Genomic DNA, 26,915 nt, shown 5'->3' with positions numbered 1-26,915 from the left:
ATACACACACACACATATATGAGAGGGACTGAGGTCAGTATAGCTGAATGAAAGAACATCTGCCTCGCATGCCAAAGGCCTTGTGTTTCAATCCCCAGCATCACCAAAAAACAAACAAACAAAAAATTACTATGAGAAAAGAGTGGGGACTATTTGGATGTTGAAATTCTGTTATGTTGGTTTAGAAATTTACTCTCATTTATCTAATGTCTTAACTTCCCAACCACATTGCAAAATTGGTAATTAAAAAAAAATATGATTAGAATTGAAAGCACATAAACTATACTGATAAAACAATTTCTGTGTAAGAGAAGTCTTGAATTTCCCAAGTTTGGAATCAAGCTCCATGTTCAGACTTTTTTGAACATTACAAAGAGAATGCACTACAAATTCCAATTTAGCTAAGGGATGCCAAATTCCCACAGGAAGTTCCCACAGAAATATCAGCGCTGGTGAAAGAAGGAGAAACACAAGTATGGCAGATGCAGAAGCCACAGAAATCCTGTTTCCTGATACTTTTCCAGTAGTCACAGAAACATGCAGGAAGGCAAAGGCGGCTTCCCTGAACGTTACAGAATATTTCACCACAAAATTCTTTGTATTTTACATCTTCTCAACTCTGACTTAAATAATTGATTTTCCAACTAATTTTTTAAAAATACTTCTTTAGCTGTAAATGGACATGGCATTTTTTATGCATTTACTGTATGTGGTGCTGAGGGTCGAACCCAGTAGGCAAGCGCTCCACCATGAGGGACAGCCCCAGCCAAGCACCTTACGAGGTGTCCTGTGAAACACCAAGCACAGCCGCGGCAGAGCAGCCATGTTTCCTCACAGCAGGCTGAAGGCAAGCTGAGCCTGGGTTTTGCAGCACTAAGCAGGAAGAAGGGTGGCATCCCACTAGCACGGGCAGAGCCTGAGGCACAGCCTTCCTTCAGGAGTCTGCGTGCCTAGGACTACAGCTCACCACCCTTTCTTCAGTATCTTGTATCACTATTGCTACTCTTGGTTGCTGCCTCTGCATGTGCACTGACGGGATTTCATATGATAATGAGGGCACTGGAGACTAATGAAATATCCACTTGTTACTGAAGAGGAAGGTCAATATTAACAACAGATCCCTGTAGATGCCAACAAACAGTAAAAAAAAAAAAGTATTATTATTGCCTAATCTATTGATTCTAGCAAAAAGCCATGTTAAATCAGTTATCCTTTTCACAGTATTCAGAAAAAAAAGCCAGGGATATGTAGTGTCTTGACACACATTAGAGGCACTATAAGCTATGTATGCTTCATGCTTCCAATTACATAAAACGACTACCTGCAATGCCCAACTACAAAGTGTCACATGACAGAGGACAATGAGTCATAAACACCACTAAGAAACCTACTGTTCAGATGTTTCAATGATTCAATTTATTCACATATTTTTAAAACTTCCTACTTCAGAGGAAACACCTGTCATCCACTTAGAACTGGGACTGTTCATTCCCATGTCGTTAAGTGTGAGGTTTCATAACAGCATTACTCCAAGGGCGCACGTTTCCAAGGTCATTCTTGGGCTTATCTACAACACGGACTCTCTAAAGTACACACTGTGTGGGTGCGTGTCCCATAGACAGTGATGTCACAGAAATCCACTCCTGGGGGCATATTCTCATGCACAACAAGCTCTTGTTCCTCCATAAAAGTGCCGCCTCGCTTGCTGTACTCTGGGAGTCATCACTCATCCCCAGTGGACTGTTCAACAGCTGATGAGATCTGACCTCTGGAAGGCTTTCTGATATCATGGGATTTCCCTGGCTGGGATTTTCCACTGCACAAGGCTTGACCACTGTTCGGGACTCACTGCATTCGTAGGTGCATTCTGCTCCATGAAGGCTGGTGTGCAAGCACGCTCGCCTGCCTCCTGCTGAGGCCTTTCCCTACGTGGCTTCGTTTACAGAGTTCTGATCTGAAGGAACACTCTGATGCATAATGTGATGTGCCTGTCATCTGAAAAATCACCATAACTGCATTTTCTGAAGTGCAATGAGGTGAGATCTGTAAAAAAGTCACAGTGGGGCAGGGGCACACCTAGGTCATCCTCACTGTGTGAGTTCTCTGATGATTAATGAGCTGGGACTTCTGTGGGAAGGCCTTCCCACACTGACTGCACTGGTAAGGCTTCTCTCCCGTGTGGATTCGCTGATGATTAACAAGCTGTGACTTCTGAGAGAAGGCTTTCCTACATTCAGTGCATCCGTAGGGCTTCTCACCCGTGTGTGTCCTCTGATGTGGGACGAGGTGTGACTTCCGAGAGAAGGCTTTGCCACATTCCCTGCACTCGAAGGGCTTCTCTCCTGTGTGTATTCTCTGGTGGTTAATGAGACTGGACTTCTCCCTGAAGGCTTTTCCACAGTCGCTGCATTCGTAAGGCTTCTCTCCTGTGTGAGTTCTCTGATGTCTGATTAGCTCGGATTTCTCAAAGAACGCTCTTGTACAGAGACTGCACGCATAGGGCTTCTCTCCTGTGTGAGTTCGCTGGTGCGTGTTCAGCTGGGACTTCTGGGAGAAGGCCTTTTCGCAGTCTCTGCACTCGTAGGGCTTCTCTCCCGTGTGAGTTCTCTGGTGAGTTGCAAGACTGGACTTCTCACCGAAGGCTTTCCCACATTCTGTGCACTCGTAGGGCTTCTCTCCTGTGTGTGTCCTCTGATGTGAAATGAGATGGGACTTCTGACAAAAGGCTTTCCCACAGTCGCTGCACACGTACGGCTTTTCTCCAGTATGAATTCTCTGATGATTGGTGAGACTTAACTTTTCACTGAAGGCTTTCCCACATTCACTGCACTCATAGGGCTTTTCTCCAGTATGAGTCCTCTGGTGCCTAACGAGCTGGGATTTCCTGCTGAAGGCTTTCCCACATTTACTGCATGCAAAAGGTTTCTCCCCTGTGTGTGTCATCTGGTGTGACATGAGGTGTGACTTCTGGGAGAAGGCTTTCCCACACTGGATGCATCCATGTGGCTTCTCTCCAGTATGGGTTCTCTGATGGTTAATGAGGCTTGACCTCTCTCGAAAGGCTTTCCTACATTCACTGCATTCATAGGGTTTCTCTCCAGTGTGCACAGTCTGATGTCTGATGAGTTCTGATTTCTCAAAGAACGCCTTCCTGCAATCAGCACACCCGTAGGGCTTGGTTCCCGTGTGAGTCCTGTGATGGGTGACCAGCTGCGACTTCCTGCTGAAGGCTCTCCCACATTCCCTGCATCCGAAGGGCTTCTCTCCCGTATGGATCCTCTGGTGGTTGATGAGGTTCGACTTTTCGCTGAAGGCCCGCCCACACTCACTGCACCCATAGGGCTTCTCTCCCGTGTGTGTCCTCCAGTGAGAGATGAGGTGCGACTTCCGGGAGAACGCTTTCCCGCACTTGCCACACTCGTAGGGCTTCTCTCCTGTGTGTGTCCTCTGGTGGGACGTGAGCTGAGACTTCTGGGAGAAGGCTTTCCCACACTGGCCGCAGCCGTAAGGTTTTTCTCCTGTACTGGTTCTGTGATGTGTGGCAAACTGTGCCTTCTGGGGAGAGGTCTTGCCGCAGTCAGCACAGCCGTAGGCAGTCTCTCTTACGTGTCTGCTCTGATGTTTAATGAGGCTGGATTTTTTACTGAAGCGTCTCCTACATTCACTGCATTCATAGAGTTTCTCCCCTAAACGAGTTCTATGGAAAATGACAATCTGCGACTTTTTAAAGCTATCATTACCACATTTATCACATTCATAGTATTTCAACCAAGAATCAGCTTCCTCAGGTTCAGTGTTGAGAAACAATTTATCAAATACGTGAAAGTCATCTGATTCCATTCTTCCATAATCTGCTTTTGGAATAAGCAAATCTAAATGATGTCTTAAAATCAATCCATCTAAGTCACTTCCATTGTTTGATTTACTTAAAGGAACAAAGTTCATGCTTGGATTGAAATGTTTTCCAAATGCATCCCATTCATGACCTCTTTTCACATTTTTAAGCTTGTCTTGGTCATCCTGGTGCCACATCATGTGACCACCTACTTGCCAGACTTCTATAAAGGAAACAAAACACCTGTTTGGTTGTGCTTGACCAAATAAAACACCAAAAATGCTATGCTGACTGCTTTTTAAGGCTTAGCTTCTGAGTATGAAATGACTCCCCAAATGGAATGCTTACCCTCCAGGTACTGAAAAATACAGGAAGCAGTGAAAACAGAACAGACCTACACTTACCTTTGGCTCTTGCCAGGCGTAAGTTTATCAAAGAAAAATGTGAAAAGTGCAGGAAGACCCAGGCGTAGTCGCGCACACCTGTGATCCCAGCAACCTGGGAGGCAGGAGGATCACGAGTGTGGGGCCAGCCTCAGCAATTCAGCAAGGCCTAAACAGCTTAATGGGACTCCAATTCAAAATAAAAAACAGAAGAGGTGTGGCTCAGTGGTCAAGCACCCCTGGGTTCAAACTCTAGTACCCCACCAGCACCAAAAAAACATGCAGGAAGAGCAATCAGAAGTAAAGACAGGAGGCTGGAAGAAGCACCTCACTCAGTGCTCACTCATTGCATACCATGGGACTGCGACCCAGGAGAACCAATAGCAGGAGAGACAGGGAACAGATGATACAAAACACAACCAATGATGAATGAACTGGAGTGACTGCCTACAGCCACTTCAGGCTTTAAGAATGGGAAATACTGCGTGTATTTTCCCCCTCTGCAGGTGCTCTGGAAGTTTGATTTAAATTTGCCACACACATCTCTCACATTACTACCAACAGACGCTTGTTCCATGCACCACATTTCAAAACACGCTCACTTTCACGCAAACTCTCAGGCACAGAGCTTTGAAATCCACACAACAGTTCGCTGACATTGCCCCAAGACCTGAGTTCCCATTTTTTAGAATGTTCTGAGTTGGACGATAACTTTTTATGTCGCTCTATTTCCATTATCCTCACAATACAACCACGTAACGTAACACTCATTGCTGTAAGTGCTCTTCAAAAGGCCTGTATTTCAATAAAAACTCAGAATTTTTGTGAAGTCAATTGAGTCATGAAACACAATCAGTAATGTGAAAACTTTGGGTTTTTTTGTTTGTTTGTTTGTTTTGGTACTGGTAACTGAACCCAGAGGCACTTTACCAGAGTCACATTCCCAGCCCTTTTTATTTTTTTTACTTTGAGAGAGGGCCTTGCTAAATTGCTGAGGCTGGCCTCAACACTCTGATCCTCCTGTGGGATTACAGGCATGCACCACCAGCAGGTTTTACCATCTTCTAAACACATCTTCGTCTAGTTACATCTTCCAATCTGTGCACAGATTAAACTTTCAAAAGCGTAATGAGGTAATTTTATTTTCATTTAAAATTATGAATCAATCCTAACTCCTCTTGAGTGTGTGTGGTCCTGGGAGCTAACCCAGAGCCCACCACAGAGCAGGCGAGCACCCCACCTCTAGGTCACATGCCAGCCCTCCCAGCTCCTTTATCGTGCCTGAGTGGGCTGGCTGCAACTCAGTGGCAGAGCCCCGCCTGGCACACTTGATCCTTGATCCCACCCAGGATTGTAAAGAGAAAGACAAAGAATCACTGGAGAAAAAACTCTTTCACGATCACTGCCTCTACGTAGACACAGGCCCTGGTCTCTGCCCCTCCCGGTCACTCTAGGGCTCCCAGAACACTGGCCTCCAGCCACACAGGCTTCCATGCTGTTCCTTAAAGTCATTACGCCTCTTCCTGACCTCTGACATTCTTATCTGTCATTCCTTTTGGGGACAGTTTCCCAGTCTTCACACAGCTTGCTCATTTCACAGTGCTCTTGTCTAGACCCAGCTTCTCCACATTCATTATTCTGCCATGGACTACAAGTTATTCCCTCAAAAATCATATGTGAAGCCCCCACTGTGTCTGCATTTGGAAAAGATGAAGGTCAAAAGGGCCAAGAGAATGGAACCCTGAACTGACAGGATCGGTGTCTCCATAAGAGACACCAGAGAGCTGGGGCTGGGGCTCAGTGGCAGAGCGCTTACCGAGCACACGTGAGGCACTGGGTTGGACCCTCAGCACCACATAAAGATAAATAAATAAAAGTGTTGTGTCCATCTACAACTAAAACAATAATTTTTAAAAAAGAGAGCAGAGAGCACTGTCTCCCCACCAGCATGCACTGAAGAAAGGTCATACACAGCAGACGGCAGGTGTCTGCAAGCCAGAAAGACAGCCCTTGCCGGAGAGCTGGCACCAGGATCTTGGATTCCCCACCCTCCAAACTGAGAAATGAACTTCTTTTTTTTTTTTTTTTTTTTTTCGGTATTAGGGATTGAACCCAGGGGTGCTTAACCACTAAGTGACATCCTCAGCTCTTCATTTATTTTTTATTTTGAGACAGGGTCTCTCTAAGTTGCTGAAGCTGGCCTTGAACTTACAGTCCTCCTACCTCAGCTCCCAAAGTTGGTAGGATTACAGGCATGCATGCACCATCACACCTAGCCTAAGAAATAAACTTCCATTGTTTAAGTCGTTCCTTCTGTGGTATTTCGTGTGGCAGCCTGAGGAGACTAATACATTCTCTGTTGTGAAATGTGACTTCCACAGCAGCCATGCCAGGGTCTGAACTTGACCTGGGTTATTTGCTCTCCTGTTCTTTCACCTTTCCACTACAAAGTGAGCATTATGCAAGGAGGAAACGCATCCCTACTGCCCCTACTATGCCCAGGGCATCTGGCTCAGTGCTTAAAAAGCAGCAGAGACCAGCAGGTATTTAGCGCAGAAAAGCGAGTGCTCTCCAGAGAAAGCCTGCCTACACAGTTGGCCCTCGGCTACTGACTGTGACGGGGCTTGAAGAGTGTTCCCACCATCTGTAACTGGCAAGAGGCTCCCGGGCCTGGACACACACCTGGAGTTAAGACTTCTGGGTCTGTTGGCGGAGGGCGTCAGAGCAGTACCTGCCAGCTCACAGGAGACCACAAACAGTGAGGCCCTCAGGGGCTGCCCTGGGCGGACAAACTGGACAGCTGTTACTACTACATATTGCTGCAGGAGAGTGCAATGTGTGATCACCATGGGGGTCACGGAAGCTAGTACACTGGTCCCTTCAGACTGCCTGGGCCTCTTTCTATGATCCAGTCTCAGTAAGGTAGAGAAATAAACCCCAACCATAAGGACAACTACAAGCTGGGTTCCTGGAGCCCTTCTTATGACTCTGAACATGGGGGTGGTCTGTGGACACCTATAACCAATCACTGTTTGCATAATTAATTTTGACAATTAACTTTGCACTGCACTGCCTTGCAACAAAACGTGAACATTCAATGTTTAAATGCTGAACAAAAAATTAAGAAAACAAAAGCCAACTGCAAATGTCTCATCTTCTTAACAAAGTGTATGGCTTGGATCTGGAATGCCCCCCAGTCTTGTGATGGAAGCATGGTCCCCAGTGTAGCAGGGTTCAGAGGTGGGGCTTTGTGGAGTGACTCTGACGTCATCAGTGGAGTAACCCGCTGGGCGGTGGCCCTGGCTGAGAAAGGAGGTCTCGGGTGCCCTGAGCTCACCTTCTCCCCAGCCCCATCCCCTTCTCTGCTCCCAGCTGCCACGGGCAGAGCTGTCCTCTGCACGCCTGGCACCATGACATTCTCCCTCACCTCAGTTCAGAGCAATGGAGCCAGCCCACCGTGGACTCATTCTGAAACCCTGAGCCAAATTAATCAATCTGGGGTTGGCTTGTAGCTCAGCGGTGGAGCGCTTGCCTGGCACTGGGTTCCAGCCTCAGCACCACATAAAAATAAAAAAAATAAAGGTACTGTGTCCATCTAAGATTTAAAGCATAAAAATAAATAAATAAAATAAACCTTTCCTCCTCTTATTTTTCTCGAGCATTTGTCACAGCAGTGCCAAGCTGACCAACACACTAAGCTCCACGTTCTGGAATTGTTTCCAGTGATCATTAAAGTAGTGGGTCTCAACTAGACGTGGCAATAAAAACTGCAAGACATCTCTCAACTCACAAATATGATCCTACCACACCAGATTTAAACACTCTACTGAATGCTTTTGATGTAGATTCATGATACCAACAGCTGGAAAAAATACCCAGATAATGTGCCAGTCTTTCCTCTGCATTAAAATAATGCTTGTGGGAGAAAATGAATGGATACTGTGCATTCCATAGTAAAGCAGAGAAACAAAATTACAGGTCTTTGCATATACATGTACAAAAAAACCTCAGGAACCAACCAAATAAAAAATATTGCAATACTGGGACCAGGTCTGGGATGGGACTTCAGAAAAGGGTGAGAACAATGTAGGCTGGAGTCCAGGAACATTTCCCATGAGGAGAGTACACACTGTTCCTGCAGAGGACAAAGACAGCTAGCACAGCACAATCCAGAGTTCAGATACAGAGAACAGACGTTACAAGTCTGCAAACGCTAAGGAGTGTTTCAATGGGCTGCCATAAATTTGCAGGAAGGGGAGAAAACAGACCAATGACAACATGCTGTCCTACTGGGGAGGCCCTCAGAAGAAGTCTGCGGGAAATGCTACTACTGCCTCACCCACGCTCCTCCGCCAGGTTCAGAAACACCTGCAGGGTGATGGCTCCATTGTTTAGTACAGTGATTCTGAACTTGCGCTTCACAGGGTGCTCCCATGTTGAAGGAAAAATTAAGGCGCTGCAATGCACAAGCAGGTGTCTTTGACCACAGGGGAAGGAAGAAAAGATCCCACGCACCAGGGGAGAGCAGATCAAACGAGTAAAGACCTGCGTTCAAAGGCAGGGCATAACCCCAGGGCTCTGAGGAGGAAGACAGGTTTGATCCTAAGCTGCAAACCAAGAAGCCACCTCTGACTGCCATTCACCTGAGCAGCTGATGTCAACTGCTCCCAAGCACCATGCCAGTGTAGTGATTTTGAAAAGAGCAGGTTTCGAAGATGCCCAAGCCAGCACTGCTCAGCTGAGGCTGGACTTCTACTTCTACCTGTCCTCCTGGCTCTCTCACGCTCACCTGGAGAGTCTGGATGTGCAGTGTCTCCATCTACCACCCACGGCTCTTCGCCCTGCTCCAACTTGAAGATGACATCTGGTTTCACAACTTCATAGCCTGTTGGGGGAAATCATGAAGGCCATGGGTCTGGTTCCTGGGTTTTAGAGCCTCTGGAGAAGCAGCAGGACTTAACAGAGAGTCTGCATCTCAGAGCAGGCAATTCTCAAAGGCAATGGCAGCCCTGCACAGCTAACAGGTCTAAGGATCTTTGATTTCTATGATCCAAGTTCAAACCATTCAACAGTCTTGGGAGCCACAATGCAGGGTTCAACTCCAGCCTCTTTTGACTACTAGCTCTCAGTCCCTGGGACAGTTAGTTAACTTCTCAACTTCCCTTTGCCTCAATTTTCTTTTTCTTTCTTCTTCTTCTTCTTTGTTTTTGGTGGGGGGGTAAGTAGGGATTAAACTTAGGGGCACTCAAACACTGAGCCACGTCCTTAGCCCTATTTTGTATTTTATTTAGAGGCAGGGTCTCACTGAGTTGCTTAGTGCCTCTCTTTTGCTGAGGCTGGCCTTGAACTTGCAATACTCCTGCCTCAGCCTCCCAAGCTGCTGGGATAACAGGCGTGAACCACCTCACCCGGCTGCCTCAATTTTCTTATCAGGAAAAAAGGATCATCATGGTACCTGCCACACAGGACTGCTCTAATGACAAAATGGATGGGCTCCCTGCAAGGCACACAGGGCCTGTGTGGTGTGCACTATAGCCCACCCAACGATATCATCACTTAGGTTCGGAGGCTGGTAATGAACTCAAGATTTCATTAGTGGGATCCAGACACTTTCTTGCTGTCATAGCTCCAGAATTTTAATTTCTCAAATTCTGGTCCAAAATCATTAAAAATTTCAGAAGCTTATACCATTAAGCAACTTTATAAAAAAAGAAAAAAGAAAAGAAAAGGCTTGGACATACTCTGAGGCCCCTGAGGAAGCTTCTTACCCAGTGACACTAGGATGCTGTAGTTCTCCAGCATGACGTCCTTGTACAAGTCCTTCTGATGGGGACCCAGCAATAGCCATTCCTTTTGGGTGAAGGCCACAGACAAATCTTCAAAGGAGAACGATTCCTGAAAGAGCACGATCCCAGTAAGCCAGAGCGGTCATCACCTGATACAGGAAGGATGTGCCGAGGCCCTGCACGCTGCTCTCACGGCTGTGTGCCATACAGACAACAATGTTTTTTTTTTTCTTTTGGAGGTGGCAGGTGGACAGGAATGATACTGTGGAGAGCAGGGTAGTATCTGTGCTGCTAACTGTCTCAAGGACAAACAGGACTGCTGGGCCCCTGTGCTTACCAAGGTTGTTAAGAGATATTTGTCCGAGGAATGTGCGGTTGCCTGGAGACCTTATCCATCAAGGACGGGAGTGGGGCTTAGCCCCGACTCATCTCCTGCATAGTTCACCCCTTCCCTCCTCCCTTCTTCCACTAGGACCGTTCAGTTCTGGCAGGACCCAATGAGAATCAAATAGATTGGCCAGACCCAACCAGAGGAGGACTAATGTTTAGCTGTTCAAATGTTAACCAATTAAAAGAACACTGTAAAACTGCTTGCCTTTCATTATAAAAACCCTGCTAACGAGGGCTCGGGGCCTCTCTTGGCGTCACTGGTTAAGGATGCAGAGGACCAGGTTCGAACTTGCTAATAAATGACTCTTTGCTGCTTGCATTGATCGTGGTCTCTGGTGGTCCTTGTGGGGTCTCGAGCCTTTGGGCGCAACAATACCTAAGGCTGCAGTCAGATCCGTGCATTCTAGGCAACTGCTCCACCACTGAGCTGCATCCCCGCTCATCATTATTTTACTTTGAGACAGGGTCTCGCTAAGTTGCTGAGGCTGGCCTTGAACTTACAGTCCTCCTCCCTCAGCCTCCTGAGTTGCTGGGATCACAGGCCTGTGCCACCACAAAAACTGTTCCCTCTGCCTCGTATCTTCTGCGATCAACGTCATCAATGAACACGCACCCTTTCATCTACACGGCACAGGCAAACTAGAGAGGTGACCGTTATTTATTTATTTTTTGTGTTGCTGGGAATCAAACCCAAGGCCTCCCACATGCTAGGCATGGAACAGGCGACTTTAAATTACCAGAACCAACGACACATCTTATGTGAACCTCAAATGTGGCACTGGATGAGGCGGCAGCAAGCGACAACAGCACCCTCAAAACCTACCTCACTGTACAGAGGGCTGCAGCACCTTCACCTGCGATGGAACAAGCTGTCCTCGTAGCGAAGCAGAGAGGGAAGGCTTCATGCCAAGTAGAGCAGGAGGTGCCTCTACTGACTGCAAACCTGGCTCCCTGGAGCAGGTGAAGCTTCACACCCATTTCAGGAAACTAGTAAGTGTCCACAAAAGAGAGGGTACAGAGGCATCTTTGGAGGCAGCAGCCCCCACACAGGAGAAAGCACTGCCTGGGCCCAGCTGTGGGGTCAGCTCAGGTAAAGCACCTGCTTTGACTGTGAGGCCCTGGGGTCGATGCTCAGCACAGCCAAAAAACAAAAATCAAACCAACCACTGGAGCTGAGGAGCAGACACTTCAGCAGAGTGGGGAGGCGGGCACGGGACAGTGACTGCAGGCCGCAGTGGAAGGGGCACCAGGGTCAACAGGAATGTGTGGTCTTGCCACTGACAGTTAGCCATGGAAGACTTTACAGGAAGGGAGGTGACACTGTCAAAGGCAGGCTTTCAAAAGGTGACGATACTGTACCAAGATGAATTTGTCCCAGTCTCCTGAGAGCAAAAGAAAACACAAATTTAAAAAATAAAGAGTCGCATCAGAAAAAAACGTTTTAAACCTGAGAAGAGTATCGCCAAATGCACACTGTTCACCTTGAGAGTATCAGTGAATCTGAAGACAAATCAACAAGAAGCAATCATTCTAAACAACAGATGGAAAAGGACTTAAAAATTGACAGAGCTTCCCAGGTGCAGTGGAGCATGCCGTGATCCCAGCTACCCAGGAGGCTGAGACAGGAGGATCAAAAATTCAAGGCCAGCCTAGACAACTCAGCTAGACCCTTTCCAAAAAAAAAAAGGGACTGGGGATGCCTCTCAGGGTAGAGGACTCCTGGGTTCAGGCCCGGCGCCACTCTGCCCGCTACACTGGCAGAGCCTGGGAAGCAGTATGAGTGCCACCGGAGTCCCAGAAACAGAAAAGAGTACCACAGATGAGAATTTCCAGAGACGACAGCCACATGCTCCCTAAAACCAGCCAAAGGTGTACGCCTAGACTGAAGCAGCTCAGTGGACTCCAAAACAGGTAAACACAAACAATTTCATGAAAGAAAAATGTGGAACCATTCATAGGTAACAGCAATTCCAGTAGCTGCAAGTTTGTCTTAGAAAGCTGAGGCCAGAAAGAAGTGGAATATTTCTTTCTTTTGAGGAGTGGGGGTGGGGTGGGAGCACTGGGGCTTGAGCCCAGGGGCACTTAACCATATCCCCAACCCTTTTAATCTTTTATTTTGAGACAAGGTCTTGCTAAGTTGCTGAGGCTGGCCTTGAACTTGCAATCCTCCTGCCACCCTCCTGAGCTGCTGGGATTACAGGCGTGAGCCCCACCACACCCGGCAGGAAGTGGAATGTTTCTAAATACAAAAAGGAGAGATCTATAAGCACAGAATTCTGTCCCTAGCTTAAATACTCATCAGGAATGAGGATGAAACAACTTTTATGAAAGAAAGTAAAAGAATTCAAACCCAACAAGCCTGTTCTGCAAGAATTAGCAGTGAGAGATGCTCAGATAGAAAGGAAAGGGTACCAGTGTGACTTGGAAAAACCACACCTGGCAGAGATCTGGGCAAATACAATCCACTGTTCTTTCAAGTTCCTTAGCATTCACAGATGACTGGAGGGGAGACTTCGACATTCTGACAGAGCTGCTCACACACAGACGCGACGTGTGGAGCGCCTTGTGTAAGAGGGAAAGCAAAGGGACTAAACCATGGCAAGGCCCTAACTTCCCACAACGGCAGTGAAATAAGACGTACAACATTTACACGTCAGAAGACACAAGTTCAAGCGATTTAGTGAGACACTTCTCAAAAAACAAAAAATTTATTTTTAAAGGGCTTGGGTAAATGGTAAAGGTCAATGGTAAAGTGCCCAAGTTCAACTGCCAGAACCCTCTTTCCCCAAAAAGAGAGAAGAGAAAACAGAAATGACAAGACACAGTCTCCAGGGGAGTTGGCGCACAGATTTCTAACAAAGAACCTGACCCAAGCAAGTCTTATAACTCAATAATAAAAAGACAATCCCATTAAGAGAGAGGCAGAATGTCCAAATACAATTCATCAGAAATATGCGGGAATGGCCACTAAACACACAAAGCAGTCATAAGGGAAATACAAAGTAAAAAGCCCTAATAAGACACCCTCACATTCCCTAGAATGGCGGTAATCAGACACCAAGTCAGGGACAGGATGTGGAGAAACACCACCCACCGTGGGCTGGCGGAACGGAAGATGCCAGGACACCAGGAGCCTGGCTGCTTCCCACGAGGTACGGGGAGTCTGCTGCAGGACTCAGTGCTACTCTCGGGCCTGCACACAGGAGAATGAGGACATACGTCGACAGACACCTACACATGCTGCTCATGGCAGCACACTCACAACAAGGGCTGAAAGCAACACAAATACCCACCAAATGGTGAATGGATAAAACTATGTAAGACGCTACCACCCGTCAATTAATAGATGAATTTCTAAAATGCTAAAACATGGGTAAGCCACAAAAGCATTAAGCTAAGACACCAGACACAAAGACTACATATTATGTAAATCCATTTACATGAGCTGTCCTAAAAAGGCAAATCTATATAGAGAGTAAGCAAATTAGTAGCTGCCTAAGGTTGTGGAGAGGAATGGAAACTGCCACAAATGTACTCAGAGTCTTTGGGGTAATGGAAAACTTCTAGAACTGAAGTGTGGTAACGGTTATACAACACAAATTTACTTAAAAATCACTCAACTGCACACTAAAGTGACTAGATGCTACTGAGATCATAGATCAGCAAAGTTGTTAAGAAGATATTATGAATATAGCTATACTTCCCAAGAAACAATGCACCCAAAATGACACATAAAGAAACAAAATCTGAGTTAATCCTTTAATTGTTAAAGAAAATGACCACACAATTTAGAACCTTCCTTCAAAGGAAACTGAAGATCTAGATGGCTCCCATGGCAAATTCTTTCAAAACATTTAAAGGATATATTGATCTTATTTTTTTCAGAGAACATAGAAAGTACAAACTTCTCAACCATTTCACAAGGTCAGCAGACCCTGGCTCCCAAACCTGATGAAGACACAAAAGAGCAGCATTACAGGTTAGTAAAAGAATAAAAATTCCTAACAGAACAGGCACTACAGAGCACAGAGGTGCACAAGGCTGAAATGGGAGGATCCTTTGAGCCCAGGAATTTAAGACCAGTCTGTGCAACAGCACAAGATCGCCTCACAGACAATGGACAGCAACAACAACATATACAAAAACTGTGTTCAAAAAGCACAATGTGGTCTAACCAGACAGCCACCAGGACCCAGCAGAGGGGTGGGCACACAAGAGTCCCTGCTCCCACAGACATGCCACCAGGACCCGGCAGAGGGGTGGGTACACCAGAGTCCCTGCTCCCACAGAAAAGCCACCAGGACCCGGCAGAGGGGTGGGTACACCAGAGTCCCTGCTCCCACAGAAAAGCCACCAGGACCCGGCAGAGGGGTGGGTACACCAGAGTCCCTGCTCCCACAGAAAAGCCACCAGGACCCGGCAGAGGGGTGGGTACACCAGAGTCCCTGCTCCCACAGAAAAGCCACCAGGACCCGGCAGAGGGGTGAGTACACCAGAGTCCCTGCTCCCACAGACATACCACCAGGACCCGGCAGAGGGGTGGGTACACCAGAGTCCCTGCTCCCACACAGCCACCAGGACCTGGCAGAGGGGCGGGTACACTGATGACCCATAACAAACACAGGCATTCCAGAGCCTCATTCTGAACTTCTGCGATGTTGGAATCAGCCAGCCCACAACACTGCACCCTCAGAGACCTGGACAACTCTGAAGTCAACTTGGATCATATAAACAACTCTTGAACAGAAGGGTGACTGTCAACCCCGAAGCCCACACTGTCCCCCAACGCACCTGAGGCCCCTCACTGCTCTCCTGGCTCTGCGGCACTTGCTTCTCTGGCCCTGCTCACCTCCCGCAACGCCAGCTACTCCCTGCTCCCACCGCAGGGAACGGCCCTCACTGCCTACCTGCCCCTCCCCTCTCCCAGTCTTCTTCCCCATTCCCCCACATGCCCAAGCTCTCTTCCTTCTCTCTTTTAGCACTCACTCAAGGACAGTAAGTTTACTAAATTTAACTATTAATTTTTTGACCTGTTCCAGAATATTATTATGTTCTGGATTCAAGGAACCCCAGAGAACAATGCGGCAGGTTTTTGTTTTTACAAAGTTTAAGTGCGAGGCTTGATCAGAAGTGGGTACAGTAAATAGGGCTCAGTGGTATCTCTTCAAGTGGAGCCGATATTGGGATCAGCCAAGGTCACACACTGAATTAAAATATCATTATCCAGAGAGCCACCCAACCCAGGGCTCTTAACCCAAAGAAGTTCACATAGTAATCCTTCATTTAAAAGAAGTCCCAACTACACTGACAGATGGGCAAACACACAAAAATGTGAAAAAGCAGGGAACAGACTATCCCAAACACTCCACAACGCTTCAACAACAGGCTTCACTGACACCACAGTGCAGGAAATGTCAGAGAAGGAATTAGAAAATTCATAGTTAAACTGTTCTATGAGCTAAAAGATGATCTAAGGAGTGAAATCAGAGAGGAAAATACAGGAAGCAAAAGATCGCCTCAATAAAGGGATAGTGATTCTGAAAAAGAATCAGACAGAAAGCCTGATGAATACAAATGCAGAAATTCTTTTTTTTTAATTTTTTTGTGGTTATGGATGGACAGCATACTTTTATTTTATTTATTTTTATGTGTTGCTGAGGTTGGAGCCCAGTGCCTCACACATGCTAGGCAAGTCCTCTTGAAAATTCCACTGAGCTACAGCCTCAGCCCCAGATGCAAAAATTCTTAACAAAATACTGGCAAACTGCACACAAAAACACATCAAAAAGATAGTGGACCATGATCAAGTGGGGTTCATCCCAGAGATGCAAAGTTGGTTCAACATACAGAAATCAATAAATATAATCACCACATAAACAGACTGAAAGACATGATTATCTTGATAGATGCAGAAAAAAGCATTTGACAAAGTACAGCACCCATTCATGTTTAAAACCCTAGAAAAACCCGGGATAGAAGGACTTACCTCAACACCGTAAAGACTATATACAACAAATCCAAGGCCAACATCACTCTGAATGGAGAAAAACTGAAAGCGCCCCCTCTAAAAACAGGAACAAGACAAGGATATTCATTGTCACCACTCCTGTTCAACACAATTCTGGAACCTCTAGCCAAGTCAATCAGGCAAGAGAAAGAAATTAAACGGATATGAATAGGAAAGGAAGACCTCAAATTATGTGTTTGCAAATGACATTATTCTATATTTAGAAGAAACAAAAAATGCCACCAAAAGACTTCTAGAGTTCACAAATGAATTTAGCAAAGTAGCAGGATATAAAATTCACACCCAGTAAATCAAACATGTTCCTATACTCCAATCATAAATCTGCTGAAAAAGATTTAAAAATCTATCCCATTCACAATAGCCTCAAAAGATAAATACAATATTTGGGAATCAATCTAACAAAAGAGGCAAAAGATCTCTACAATGAAAATTATAGAACACTAAAAAAAGAAATTGAAAAAGACCTTAGAAGATGGAAAGACCTCCCATGTTCTTGGATAGGCAGAATTAATATAGTCAAAATGGCCATACTACCACAATTGCTATACAGATTCAATGCAATTTTCATCAAAATTCCAGTGACGTTCTTTACAGAAACAGAAAAAAGCAGTCATGAAATTCACTTGAAAAAACAAGAGGCCCAGACTAATCACAGCATTCCTTGGCAAGAAAAGCAAAGCAGGAAGCATCATAATACCAGACCTCAAATTATACTACAGAGTTACAGTAACAAAAACAGCACCAAAACAGGCATGAAGACACACAGACAAACCCACATAGAGTGATCACATTCTACACAAAGGTGCCAAAAACATACCTTGGAAAAGATAGCCTTTTACCATAAAACTCAACCCAAAAAGTATCAAAGACCTAGGAATTAGAACAGAAGCCCCATGCCTGCTAGAAGAAAATGTAGGCCGAACACTCTAACATGTCAGCTCAGGAACTGTCTTCCTTACAAGACTCCTAAAGTGTAAGAAGTAAAATAAAAAATCAATAAATGGGATGACAAATCAAAAAGCTTCCTCACTGCAACGGAAACAAACAAGATTGCAAAGAGAGAACCTACAGAATGTGAGACAGTTTTTACCACCAGTTCCTCAAGGAGAGCATTAATAACCAGGGTATATAAAGAGCTCAAAAAACTTAACACCAAAAAAGCCCCCAAAATAATCAATAAATGGGCAAAGGAACTAAACAGACATTTCTCAAAAGAAAAAATACAAATGGTCCTAAACTATATGAAAAAATGTTCAACATCTCTAGCAATTAGAGAAATCCAAATTAAAACTACACTGAGATTTCACCTCACTCCAATCAGAATGGCAATTATCAAGAATATAAGTAACCATAAATGTTGGTAAGGATGTGGAGAAAAGGGTACATTGTTGGTGGGACTGCAGATTGGTGCAACCACTCTGGAAAGCAGTATGGAAATTCCTCAAAAAACTAAGAATGGAACCACCATATGACCCAGTTATCCCACTCCTCAGTATATATCCAAAGGATTTTAAATCAGCACAATTCACAATAGCTAAGCTATGAAGTTAGAATAGATGCCCTTCAACAGATGAATAGATAAAGAAAATGTGGTATATCTATACAATGTGGAGTTTTACTCAGACATATAGAAGAATGACTTTGTGGCATTTGCAAGTAAATGGATAGAACTGAAGACTATCATGCTAAGTGAAATAAGCCAGCACAGAAAGGTTGAATGTTTTCTCTCATATGCAGAAGCTAATCCAGAATAAGCAGGAGGGGGGTGCTTATAAAGAAAAATCATAGGAGTAGACAAAGCAAAACAAAAGGAGGGAGGAGGGACGGAATAGGGAAAAACCTTGGAATGAATCTGATCTAATTTTCCTGTGTACATACATGAATATACCACCGTGAATCTCACCATCATGTTCATCCATAAGACACTAACAAAATTAAGTAAATAGGGGCTGGGGAGTGCTTGCCTAGCACATGTGAGGCACTGAGTTCCATCCTCAGTACCTCATAAAAATAAAACAAAATAAAGTAATTCATTAAACAGTTTTATATTTATATTTTTTTCATATGAATTGGGCTTCACAATTTAAAAAGGCAAATGAACAAAAAAACCACAGTTGGCAGGGAATGTAGCTACAAGTACAGTACTTGCCTAGCAGGCACAGCCAGGGCTGGACCTTAGCAATCACTAGTCCTGCTTTGGCACTCTTCCCTCAGATCATACTCTGAGCAATACTGTGGAAATTACCCCTGGTCAGTGAATGCTGGGTGGGGGCTGTAGCTCTGCAATATAGTACATGCCTAATATGTGCAAGGCCCTGGGCTTAATTCCCAATCCTCAGAACAAAACAAAACACCCCCATGCATTTATTACACTGTTTCTACTGGGAACACTACCTAGGATATTATTTATTTAAGCACTTCATCAAGGAAAAACAAACAAAAAAACAGAAACCTAATGATTGAGAAATACTTTCTATGTAGGATCTGCTTTTTCCTTTGAATTGTGCAACTTATATAAACATTCATAAATCTTTACAACTGTCAAAAATTTGAGAGCCAATTTTGCAGTTCAAATGCAATAATCATATAGGGCACTATAGTGTATAAATATTAAAACTTTAAGATCTTCTGAAGGCCCTACAGTTACTATAGCACTGCTCCAATTTTACCCCATCCTAATCTTCTATCCTAAGACTACTTCCCCCCTGATTTCTTAACAATTCATACTTCTCTTTTTACTGGAAGACTTGTACATCTCTTCTAATCCCCTGGAAAAACAATGAGGAATGAATAAACAACCCACCTGTACTGTGGTCATTTTCTGTTGCCTGTGGAAGAGGATTCACAAGTGTGAGATCTGTTCTATTCTGGTCTCTTCTGCCTCTGCCCCAAAACTCTGGGGTGAGTTCTTGGCTAGGACTTCTACACTGTGAGTGATTTCTGGCTCCAGGAACTCCTCTCTTAGCTCACATGAGCAGGCTTAATGGTGGGGACCCAGGATCTGTGGATGCAAAGACAAATGCGCTTCAACTGGAATGTTCACCAAATGCATTCTTTTAGTTAGTCTACGTCATACTTTATGCAAATATGTTCTTCCTCTGTTAGGAACTAGGAATAGATGACCATGTAAGGCCAGGTATGTTTGCTATACAGTTTAAACTGGTCTCTCAGGAACATAAGCAGCACACAGTAAAATATATCAGAAGTCTGTGTCTCTGCAAACAGACAAGAAATATCATAAATAAAATAATTCTGAGATTCATTCAAAATTCACTTGGACACCAAAGTGCAAATCACATTCAAAGATTCTATTTAAAAAAAAAAAAAAAAGGACGGGGCTGGGGAGATAGCTCAGTCGGTAGAGAGCTTGCCTTGTAAGCACAAGGCCCTGAGTTTGATCCCCAGCAACCAAAAAAAAAAAAGGACAACTCTGTTTTAGGCAGATAAAAATTTTCAAAGCTTATGTGATTTGAATTAAAACAGATCTGACTCTTAATCAACTCTTTCCCTTTACTGGCTATGAGAGTTTTACAAAAGAAAACTTCACCTGAGCCTTGGTTCCCCTGAAAATCCTCTATATTCTTCCTGCACTCCTATGTTTTGTCTGTAACTGGTTATCAATGTCTGAAAGAAATGTGTTACAATCTCCAAATATGGTAACTGGCCAGCTTCTCCTAGTGATTCTGCTGATGTCTGCACGTGCTTCTGGGAGACACTACTTCTACCCCTGTCATGACACTCCATGTCCCAGATGCGCTCTGCCTGGTCATTTACGTCACTGGCAACATCAGCATTCTTTTGGTGAGTTTATATCACCCTTCATGCAACTACATGTAAGATCTCAGCACCATCTGTTCCAGCAGCGCAGAGCTCAAATTTGTTATTTGATCCAAACAAATAATCTTTCTTCCTGATAAATTCGACACATATTTATCATGGTTATACTTCCTATTCCTTCGTTTTTTCTTCTGAGCCTGACTGGTGAGGACAGAGCAGATGTGGACAAAGGAGATAGTAAAATGAAGACAAGGGCTGGTGTGCCCGTAACAGCTAATACACTGTTGCCTCCTACGCATGAGACAACACACAGGGCAGTTTTCAGCTCTCACAGACGCCCCGCCCCGTAGGGAGTTTAACACAGTCCCCATTTTATACAAAGTTGAGACTTAGTGATTTAGAGCATGCCCATGATTACAGAGCTATCAGGAAGCAAAATCAGGGGCTAGGGCTGTAGTTCAGAGGCACTGGGTTTAATCCTTAGCACCATATATAAATAAATAAAGGCATTGTGTCCATCTACCACTACAAAAAATTTTTTTTCAAAAAGGGAGCAAAATTAGACCAGGTACAATGGCCACACCTGTAATCTCAGTGGCTCAGGAGGTAGAGAAAGGAGGATTTCAAGTTCAGGGTCAGCTTCAACAACTTAGCAAGGCCCTCAGTAACTTAGCAGGACCCTGTCTCAAAGTAAAAGCCAAAATGGGCTGTGGATGTGGCTCAGTGGTAAAGCATCCCTGGGTTCAATCCCCAGTACCAAAGTTTAAAAAAAGCAGAATCAGAATGTCTTCTCTCCTTCCTGTTGTGTTCAAGGCATGTACCACCAAGAAAGATCATCACATCATTTGTCACTTGTATATTTTATGTACACACACACACACACACACACACACACACACACACCATAAATTCTGGAATTAGCTCTTATTTCCAAGCATACGTTGTCACTTATTTCTACAAAAAAACAAATGAGAAATAGCTTGCATCATCCCTAAATCATCTTAAAAAGCAGCGCTTAAAAAAAAACACTTTAAAAACTTGGTGGGCACAGTGAAGCACATCTATAATCCCAGTGGCTCAGGAGGCTGACGCAGGAAGATCGAGAGTTCAAAGCCAGCCTAAGCAATGCTAAGCAACTCAGTTAGACCCTGTCTTTAAATAAAAAATATGAAATAGGGCTGAAGCTGTGGCTCAGTGGTTAAGTGCCCCTGAGTTCAATCTCCAGGACCCCCCAAAAAACCAAGCTTTTGTCTGGAATCCCACAGGCTTGGGAGGCTCATGAAGGAGGATCACAAGTTCAAAGCCAACCTCAACAATTTAGCAAGACCCTGAACAACTTAGTGAGACCCTGTCTCAAAAAACTGTAAAATAAAAAACAAATAAAAGCAAGCTGGGGATGGGGGTCAGTGGTTAAGCGCCCCTGGGTTCAATCCCAAACAACAAAAAGCTCTTTCTTTACACATCTTTTTGTGACACCACACCCCACACAGATAATATTCTCACTAAGTGCCACCTCAGAAAGACAGGTTTGTCTGTTATACAAGTTACTTCTTCATACCCTAAACTGTGATAATACATGCATTTGAGAACAGTGGCTGGTAGTTACCATTACACAAATACTAGAAGAAACTCTTGTTGCAAAAGTAAAATGAGGACATTTTCAAATGTATATAAGAAAAACATTACAAGGAACTCTTATTGCTAATCCACGGTTTAATTTTTTCCCCCCTGGTGGTACTGGAGACTGAACCCAGGTATGTTCCACCTCTGAACTAATTTTGAGACTGTGTCTAAGTTGCTGAGGCTAACTTCAAACTTAGAATCTTCCTGCCTCAGCTGCCCCACCCCCAACCCAAAAGCTGGAATTACAGACATTTGCCACCACAGTGGCTACTGATTAACATTCTTTTTTTTTTTGGTACTGGGGATCTAACCCAGGGACCCTTTACCACTGAGCTACATCCCCATTCCTATTTTTTTTTGGTGCCAGGAATTGAACCCAGGGGCACTCAACCACTGAGCCACATACCTAGACCTTTTTATATTTTATTTTGAGACAAGGTCTCACTAAGTTACTTAGGGTCTCACTAAGTTGCTGAGGCTGGCTTTGAACTTGTGATCCTCCTGCCTCAGACTCCTGAGCTGTTGGGATTACAGGTATGCACCACATGACTCATTATTTTTTGAGACAAGATCTCACTAAATTGCTAATGGTCTTGCTAAATGGCTAAGGCTGGCTTTTAACTTGCAATCCTCCTGTCTCAGCCTCTGGAGTTGCTAAGATTACAGTCATGTGCCACCATACCCCACACAGAAAATATTCTTAAGAGACTCAGGAAGCTGGGGATATAGCTTGGTGGTAGAGGGCTTGCCTAGCATGTGAGTAGCCTTGGGCTCAATCTCCATATCACAAGGGGCGGGGAAAGGATGGAGGAGGGGTAGGGGAAGGAGGAAGAGGGGAAGAAAAGGAAGAGAAGAGGAAGAAGAAGAAAACACCTGTAATCCCAGCTATTTGGGAAGCTAAGAAAGGAAGATCATAAATTCAAAACCAGCCTGGGCAACTTAGTAAGACCCTGTCTCAAATAGAATAAAAAGTGTAGGGTATGTACATCAGTAGTAGAGTGCTAATGCACGTGGTCCCAGATTCAATCCCGAGCACAAAAACTGGTAAAACATCTGTGCAATTAGAAAATTATAGTCTGCGTCACATGTGCACACACATACAGATCTAACACAATCCAAGAAAACACACAACAAACATATAATTTTCTTTGCATTATGTTTTCACTTCATTTTACAGAATAAAAATTATTACACTGTAAACAATAAAGCTCTTTATCATTCAAATCATTTCCTTCAGCAGATAGCTGAATTCACAGTGTAGCTTCAGTTTCCTTCATAATCTTGTAAAAGACTACTTGGTAAGGGTTAGCCAGGTTCCACTGAGAACTTGTCAAAAGGAGAGATATGTGAACATGAGTTAGATTTATTGCAAAGAATATCAAAGGTTGAGAATTTCAGGTGAAAGGGATGTGATAAGTAATCTGTGTAGTTTTAAAATATTTCTAAAGCTAGGTGTGGTTACACACCTGTACTCCCAGCTTCTCAGGAGGCTGAGGCAAGATGATCACAAGTTTGAGGCAGCTGGACAACTCAGCAATATGCTGTCTCAAAATAACAACGAAAAAGGGCAGGGATGTAGCTCAGTGCATGAGGCGCTGGGCTCAAGTCCCCTGGTACGGGGGACGGGGGACGGGGGGACGGGGGATCTGATATTCGTCATTCTGCAGACTCCAAACCTGCCTTTACTCATCGGAGCAAACACTTACTATGTTGGACCTTGAGGAAGGGTACCCCTGAACTAATTCTATGACAGACAGCCCTCACTTAACCCCTCAGCAAAAGAAGTTTAAGCCCCTCACTGTAGAATTTGACTCCTTTAACTTCACCGGCTTCACCGAGGCAATTTCCTGTGCAACACTGCACCTCTCTCTGCCACAGCAGCTCTCAATGTATCTGTGGAAGGGACAACTTGCATTTTCATCCTACAGTTCCACGCTTCCTCAAACTCTAAAAGAATATCAAAGAACAGCAAAGAAAAAAAATAATCTATTTGCTATGTACCAGATGTTTATTCCCCACAAAACCCAGTCCAGAAAAACAGCAAGTAGACAGGCACTTTTAATGCCAAGGATCTGGGACTCAGAAGACGGAGGCAGGAGGATTGATTACAAGTTTGACACCAGTTTCATCAACCTGGTGAGACCCTATATCAAAACAAAAAAGGACTGGCACAAAAAAAAAAAAAAAAAAAAAGAGGGAGAGGGAGAGGGAGAGGGAGAGGGAGAGGGAGAGGGAGAGAGAGAGGGAGAGAGAGAGGGAGAGAGAGAGAGAGAGAGAGAGAGAAAGGAGGTTCGCCTCTTGCCCAACATGTACCACAATGCCAGGAAGGGTCAGAGCTGGGGCCTGGACCTATGCAGTTGGCCTCAGAGCCTGTGACCACAACCTCTGCAAGTCAGCAAAGGCGTCCACTGTTCTGTTTACATTCAGGGTACAGGTGAAAGACAGTCCTCTATACAGAACTGTTATCTCCAGGACACACTAGGAATAAAAGCAAGAGAAAGACAAGTTATCAGGAGCCAGATGAGAAAACTCTCCGGGTAAGTTTAAATTCTTCACTTGGAACAAAATATTTTAAGGAAAGACAGTACTGATATACTGTAACGCCTTACAGCAACATTTCTCAATTTTTTAAAAGTAATATGAAAAAGATGCATTAAAAAGCGTCCATACATTTGCTGACTAAAAGGCACCAAATGAGACTATCCTGTCCTGTCATGCATCATGAATAATGCTCATTTTAATCTGCTTATTAAAATGCTGGAAACTCATCACACATTTCACATTTATAAGACAGAAGTACACATCCTCATTCACGTGCTCGACCCACAGAAACCCCCCGCCAGCAGAGCGGTCTCGGACCGGCACCACCGGCAGGAACAAAGAAAGGAACACAGCATGTTTTAAGGCCGGAAAGGCCTCCTCCTCTTCGAGGAAGCCGCTTTTGAACCAGAGACGACTTCAGGCCAGCAAGGGCCCGCCAGGGTCAGGCTCTGTCCAGCTCACCGACAGAGCGCAGCGACCGGCATGCCGCGGAGCAGAGGGCCGCCGGGGATCGAGCCCGGGCCCCGCGCCCGCCCGCCGCGCGCCCCCGCGCCCGTCCGCGCTCTCGCCCCGCCCCGCCGCGCGCCCCCGAACTCTCGCCCGCGCTACCGCCCCGCCCTGCCGCGGACGCGGGTCGTAGACACCACCTCCCCTCAGCCAGCTCGTCGCCCGGATCCCCGAGCATCGTCGCGCAACCCAACCAGACGCGGGAAAACGCCGCCCCGCGCCGGCGGCCGCGGCCCCGCGGAGACAGCGGCCTGCCCGCTAGCCTCCGGGCAGCGAAGGACAAAGAGCGGGGCGGGGCGGGCCGAGAGCGCGTGCGCGACGGAGTGGATCGCAGAACTACTGCTCCCAGCGTGCCCCGCGGGACGCGCGCCACGCCCGAAACGCTGACGCCCGACAGGAGCGCGCGCGGGGGCAGCCCGTAGGAGAAACCGGGAGGAGGGGGGCCGTGGATCCGCCCGTAGGTGGAGCCGTGGGAGGAGCCCTCGGGAGGAGGGGCCGTGGGAGCCACCTGTGGGCGGAGCCGTGGGAAGAGCCCTGGGGAGGAGGGGCCGTGGGAGCCGCCCGTGGGTGGAGCCGTGGGAGGAGCCCTGGGGAGGAGGGGCCGTGGGAACCGCCCGTGGGTGGAGCTGTGGGAGGAGCCCTTGGGGGAGGGGCCATAGGAGTCGCCTGTGGACGGAGCCGTGGGAGGAGACCTGGGAAGGAGGGGCCGTGGGAGCCGCCCATGGGTGGAGCCTGTGGGTAGGTGGGGAGGCGGTGGGAGGCTCCTTTAGCAAAAATTACCTCCTGATTAATGTTTCTGTGCATTGGGCTCAGTGAACTTTTAGTAGAGGTAAAACAGGCAGCAGCTCTCACTAAGGATGTAGCTCAGCGGTAGAGCACTTGCCTAGCATGCAGAAGGCCCTAGGTTGCCATGCCCTGCACCAAGAAAAAATTTTCTTTTAAATTCCTGTTGGCGCTGTCGTTTGCAAGAGGTTCCACAGAAGCATGCCCTCAGAAGTCCTGTTTGTTTGAAGGGATTCATTATGCAACTCTAGATCTTTCTGATATCGCACCTAATGATATTATAGCCTGTCCTGCATTTCATCTTCTCTTCAAGGACCTTGCTTATGCTGAGAATGTTATTAGAAAGCCATTTCCTCCATGGAACGGCTCATTTGTAGTTCTTCATTGCTCTTATTTTGTTATATGCATTGAGAAGCTAGGTAGAATCTACATTATTAGAGTTCGGTAAGTAAGTTTTCCATTTTACATCTACAGAACAAAGTCCCATTTTCTCCATGTTGTATAGCACTTCACTCATGTTCCTTCAAAGCCCTCACCAGCAAGCTCCTTCATGAAGATTCTGCCAAGACCCTCTCCAACGCCCTTCCGGCTTTATTAATATTTTCCTTGAGGTCCTGGCAGATTCTGGGTGGTAACACCCAGTGCCATGTTTTAAGTATTTATTGCAGTAGCATCCCACCCCTGGTACCAAATTTTTATTCCCATCACTTCTGCTTTTTAAAATATCACCCAAAACTTTGTAACACACATGACTATGAAGATATTATTTTTCACGGTTGAACTACTTGAAGTTTCTTAACATTGCAGACTCTCAAGAACTGCTTTAGTGACATAAGCCTGTAATCCCAGTGACTTGGGAGACTGAAGCAGGAGGACTGAAAGTTCAAAACCAGCCTGGGCAACTTAGCAGAACTGTTCCTCAAAAACTAATAAAAAGGCTGGGGATGTAACTCAGTGGTAGAGTGCCCAGGGTTCAATTTTAGGGAGTGTGGAGAAGGGAAGGAACTTCTTACATGACAGATGGTCTTCAAGAACAAGTATTCCAGGAAGCAAGGAAGAAGCACGTTGCTTTTTATTTCCTGAAAAGTGTTGCACCACAGTTCTGTGAGTTCTTGTTCTGGACAAACAAGAGGGCAGGGAAGGGGTCGGCCTGACCAGAGGAGAGGGAACAGCAAGTTGCGTGTGTGTCAGAATGCATTCACCCCAAGAAAGCTTTCCCCACAAGAGAACAAAGGGAGGTGGGGACAACTTTAACCCCATAG

The 26,915-nt window shown here is 45.5% G+C and overlaps 1 protein-coding gene across 7 annotated transcripts; it reads right to left on the bottom strand.

Moving 5' to 3' along the window:
- Positions 1-9: 9 nt before the first annotated feature.
- Positions 10-25,151, bottom strand: Znf84 (zinc finger protein 84). 7 transcript variants are annotated; one of them, XM_047561971.1, is made up of 8 exons: positions 25,011-25,151; positions 24,136-24,300; positions 23,824-23,966; positions 23,622-23,715; positions 19,226-19,423; positions 9,987-10,113; positions 9,008-9,103; positions 10-4,058 (listed from the first exon to the last, which is right to left on the bottom strand). In XM_047561971.1, exons 5-8 carry the CDS (start codon positions 19,238-19,240, stop codon positions 2,077-2,079), a joined length of 2,220 nt encoding a protein of 739 aa, XP_047417927.1. In that variant the 5' UTR covers positions 19,241-19,423; positions 23,622-23,715; positions 23,824-23,966; positions 24,136-24,300; positions 25,011-25,151; the 3' UTR covers positions 10-2,076. The 7 variants fall into 7 exon arrangements, with proteins under 7 accessions (XP_047417927.1, XP_047417925.1, XP_047417928.1 ...); XM_047561969.1 differs by lacking the exon at positions 23,824-23,966 and having other exon boundaries at positions 23,622-23,769; XM_047561972.1 differs by lacking the exon at positions 23,824-23,966.
- Between the last annotated feature and the right edge of the window lie 1,764 nt (positions 25,152-26,915).

The sequence above is a fragment of the Sciurus carolinensis genome, chromosome 8 (genome assembly GCF_902686445.1).
Source record: "Sciurus carolinensis chromosome 8, mSciCar1.2, whole genome shotgun sequence".
Taxonomy (NCBI): Eukaryota; Metazoa; Chordata; class Mammalia; order Rodentia; family Sciuridae; genus Sciurus; species Sciurus carolinensis.
This window is presented reverse-complemented; position numbering and strand designations above follow the sequence as displayed.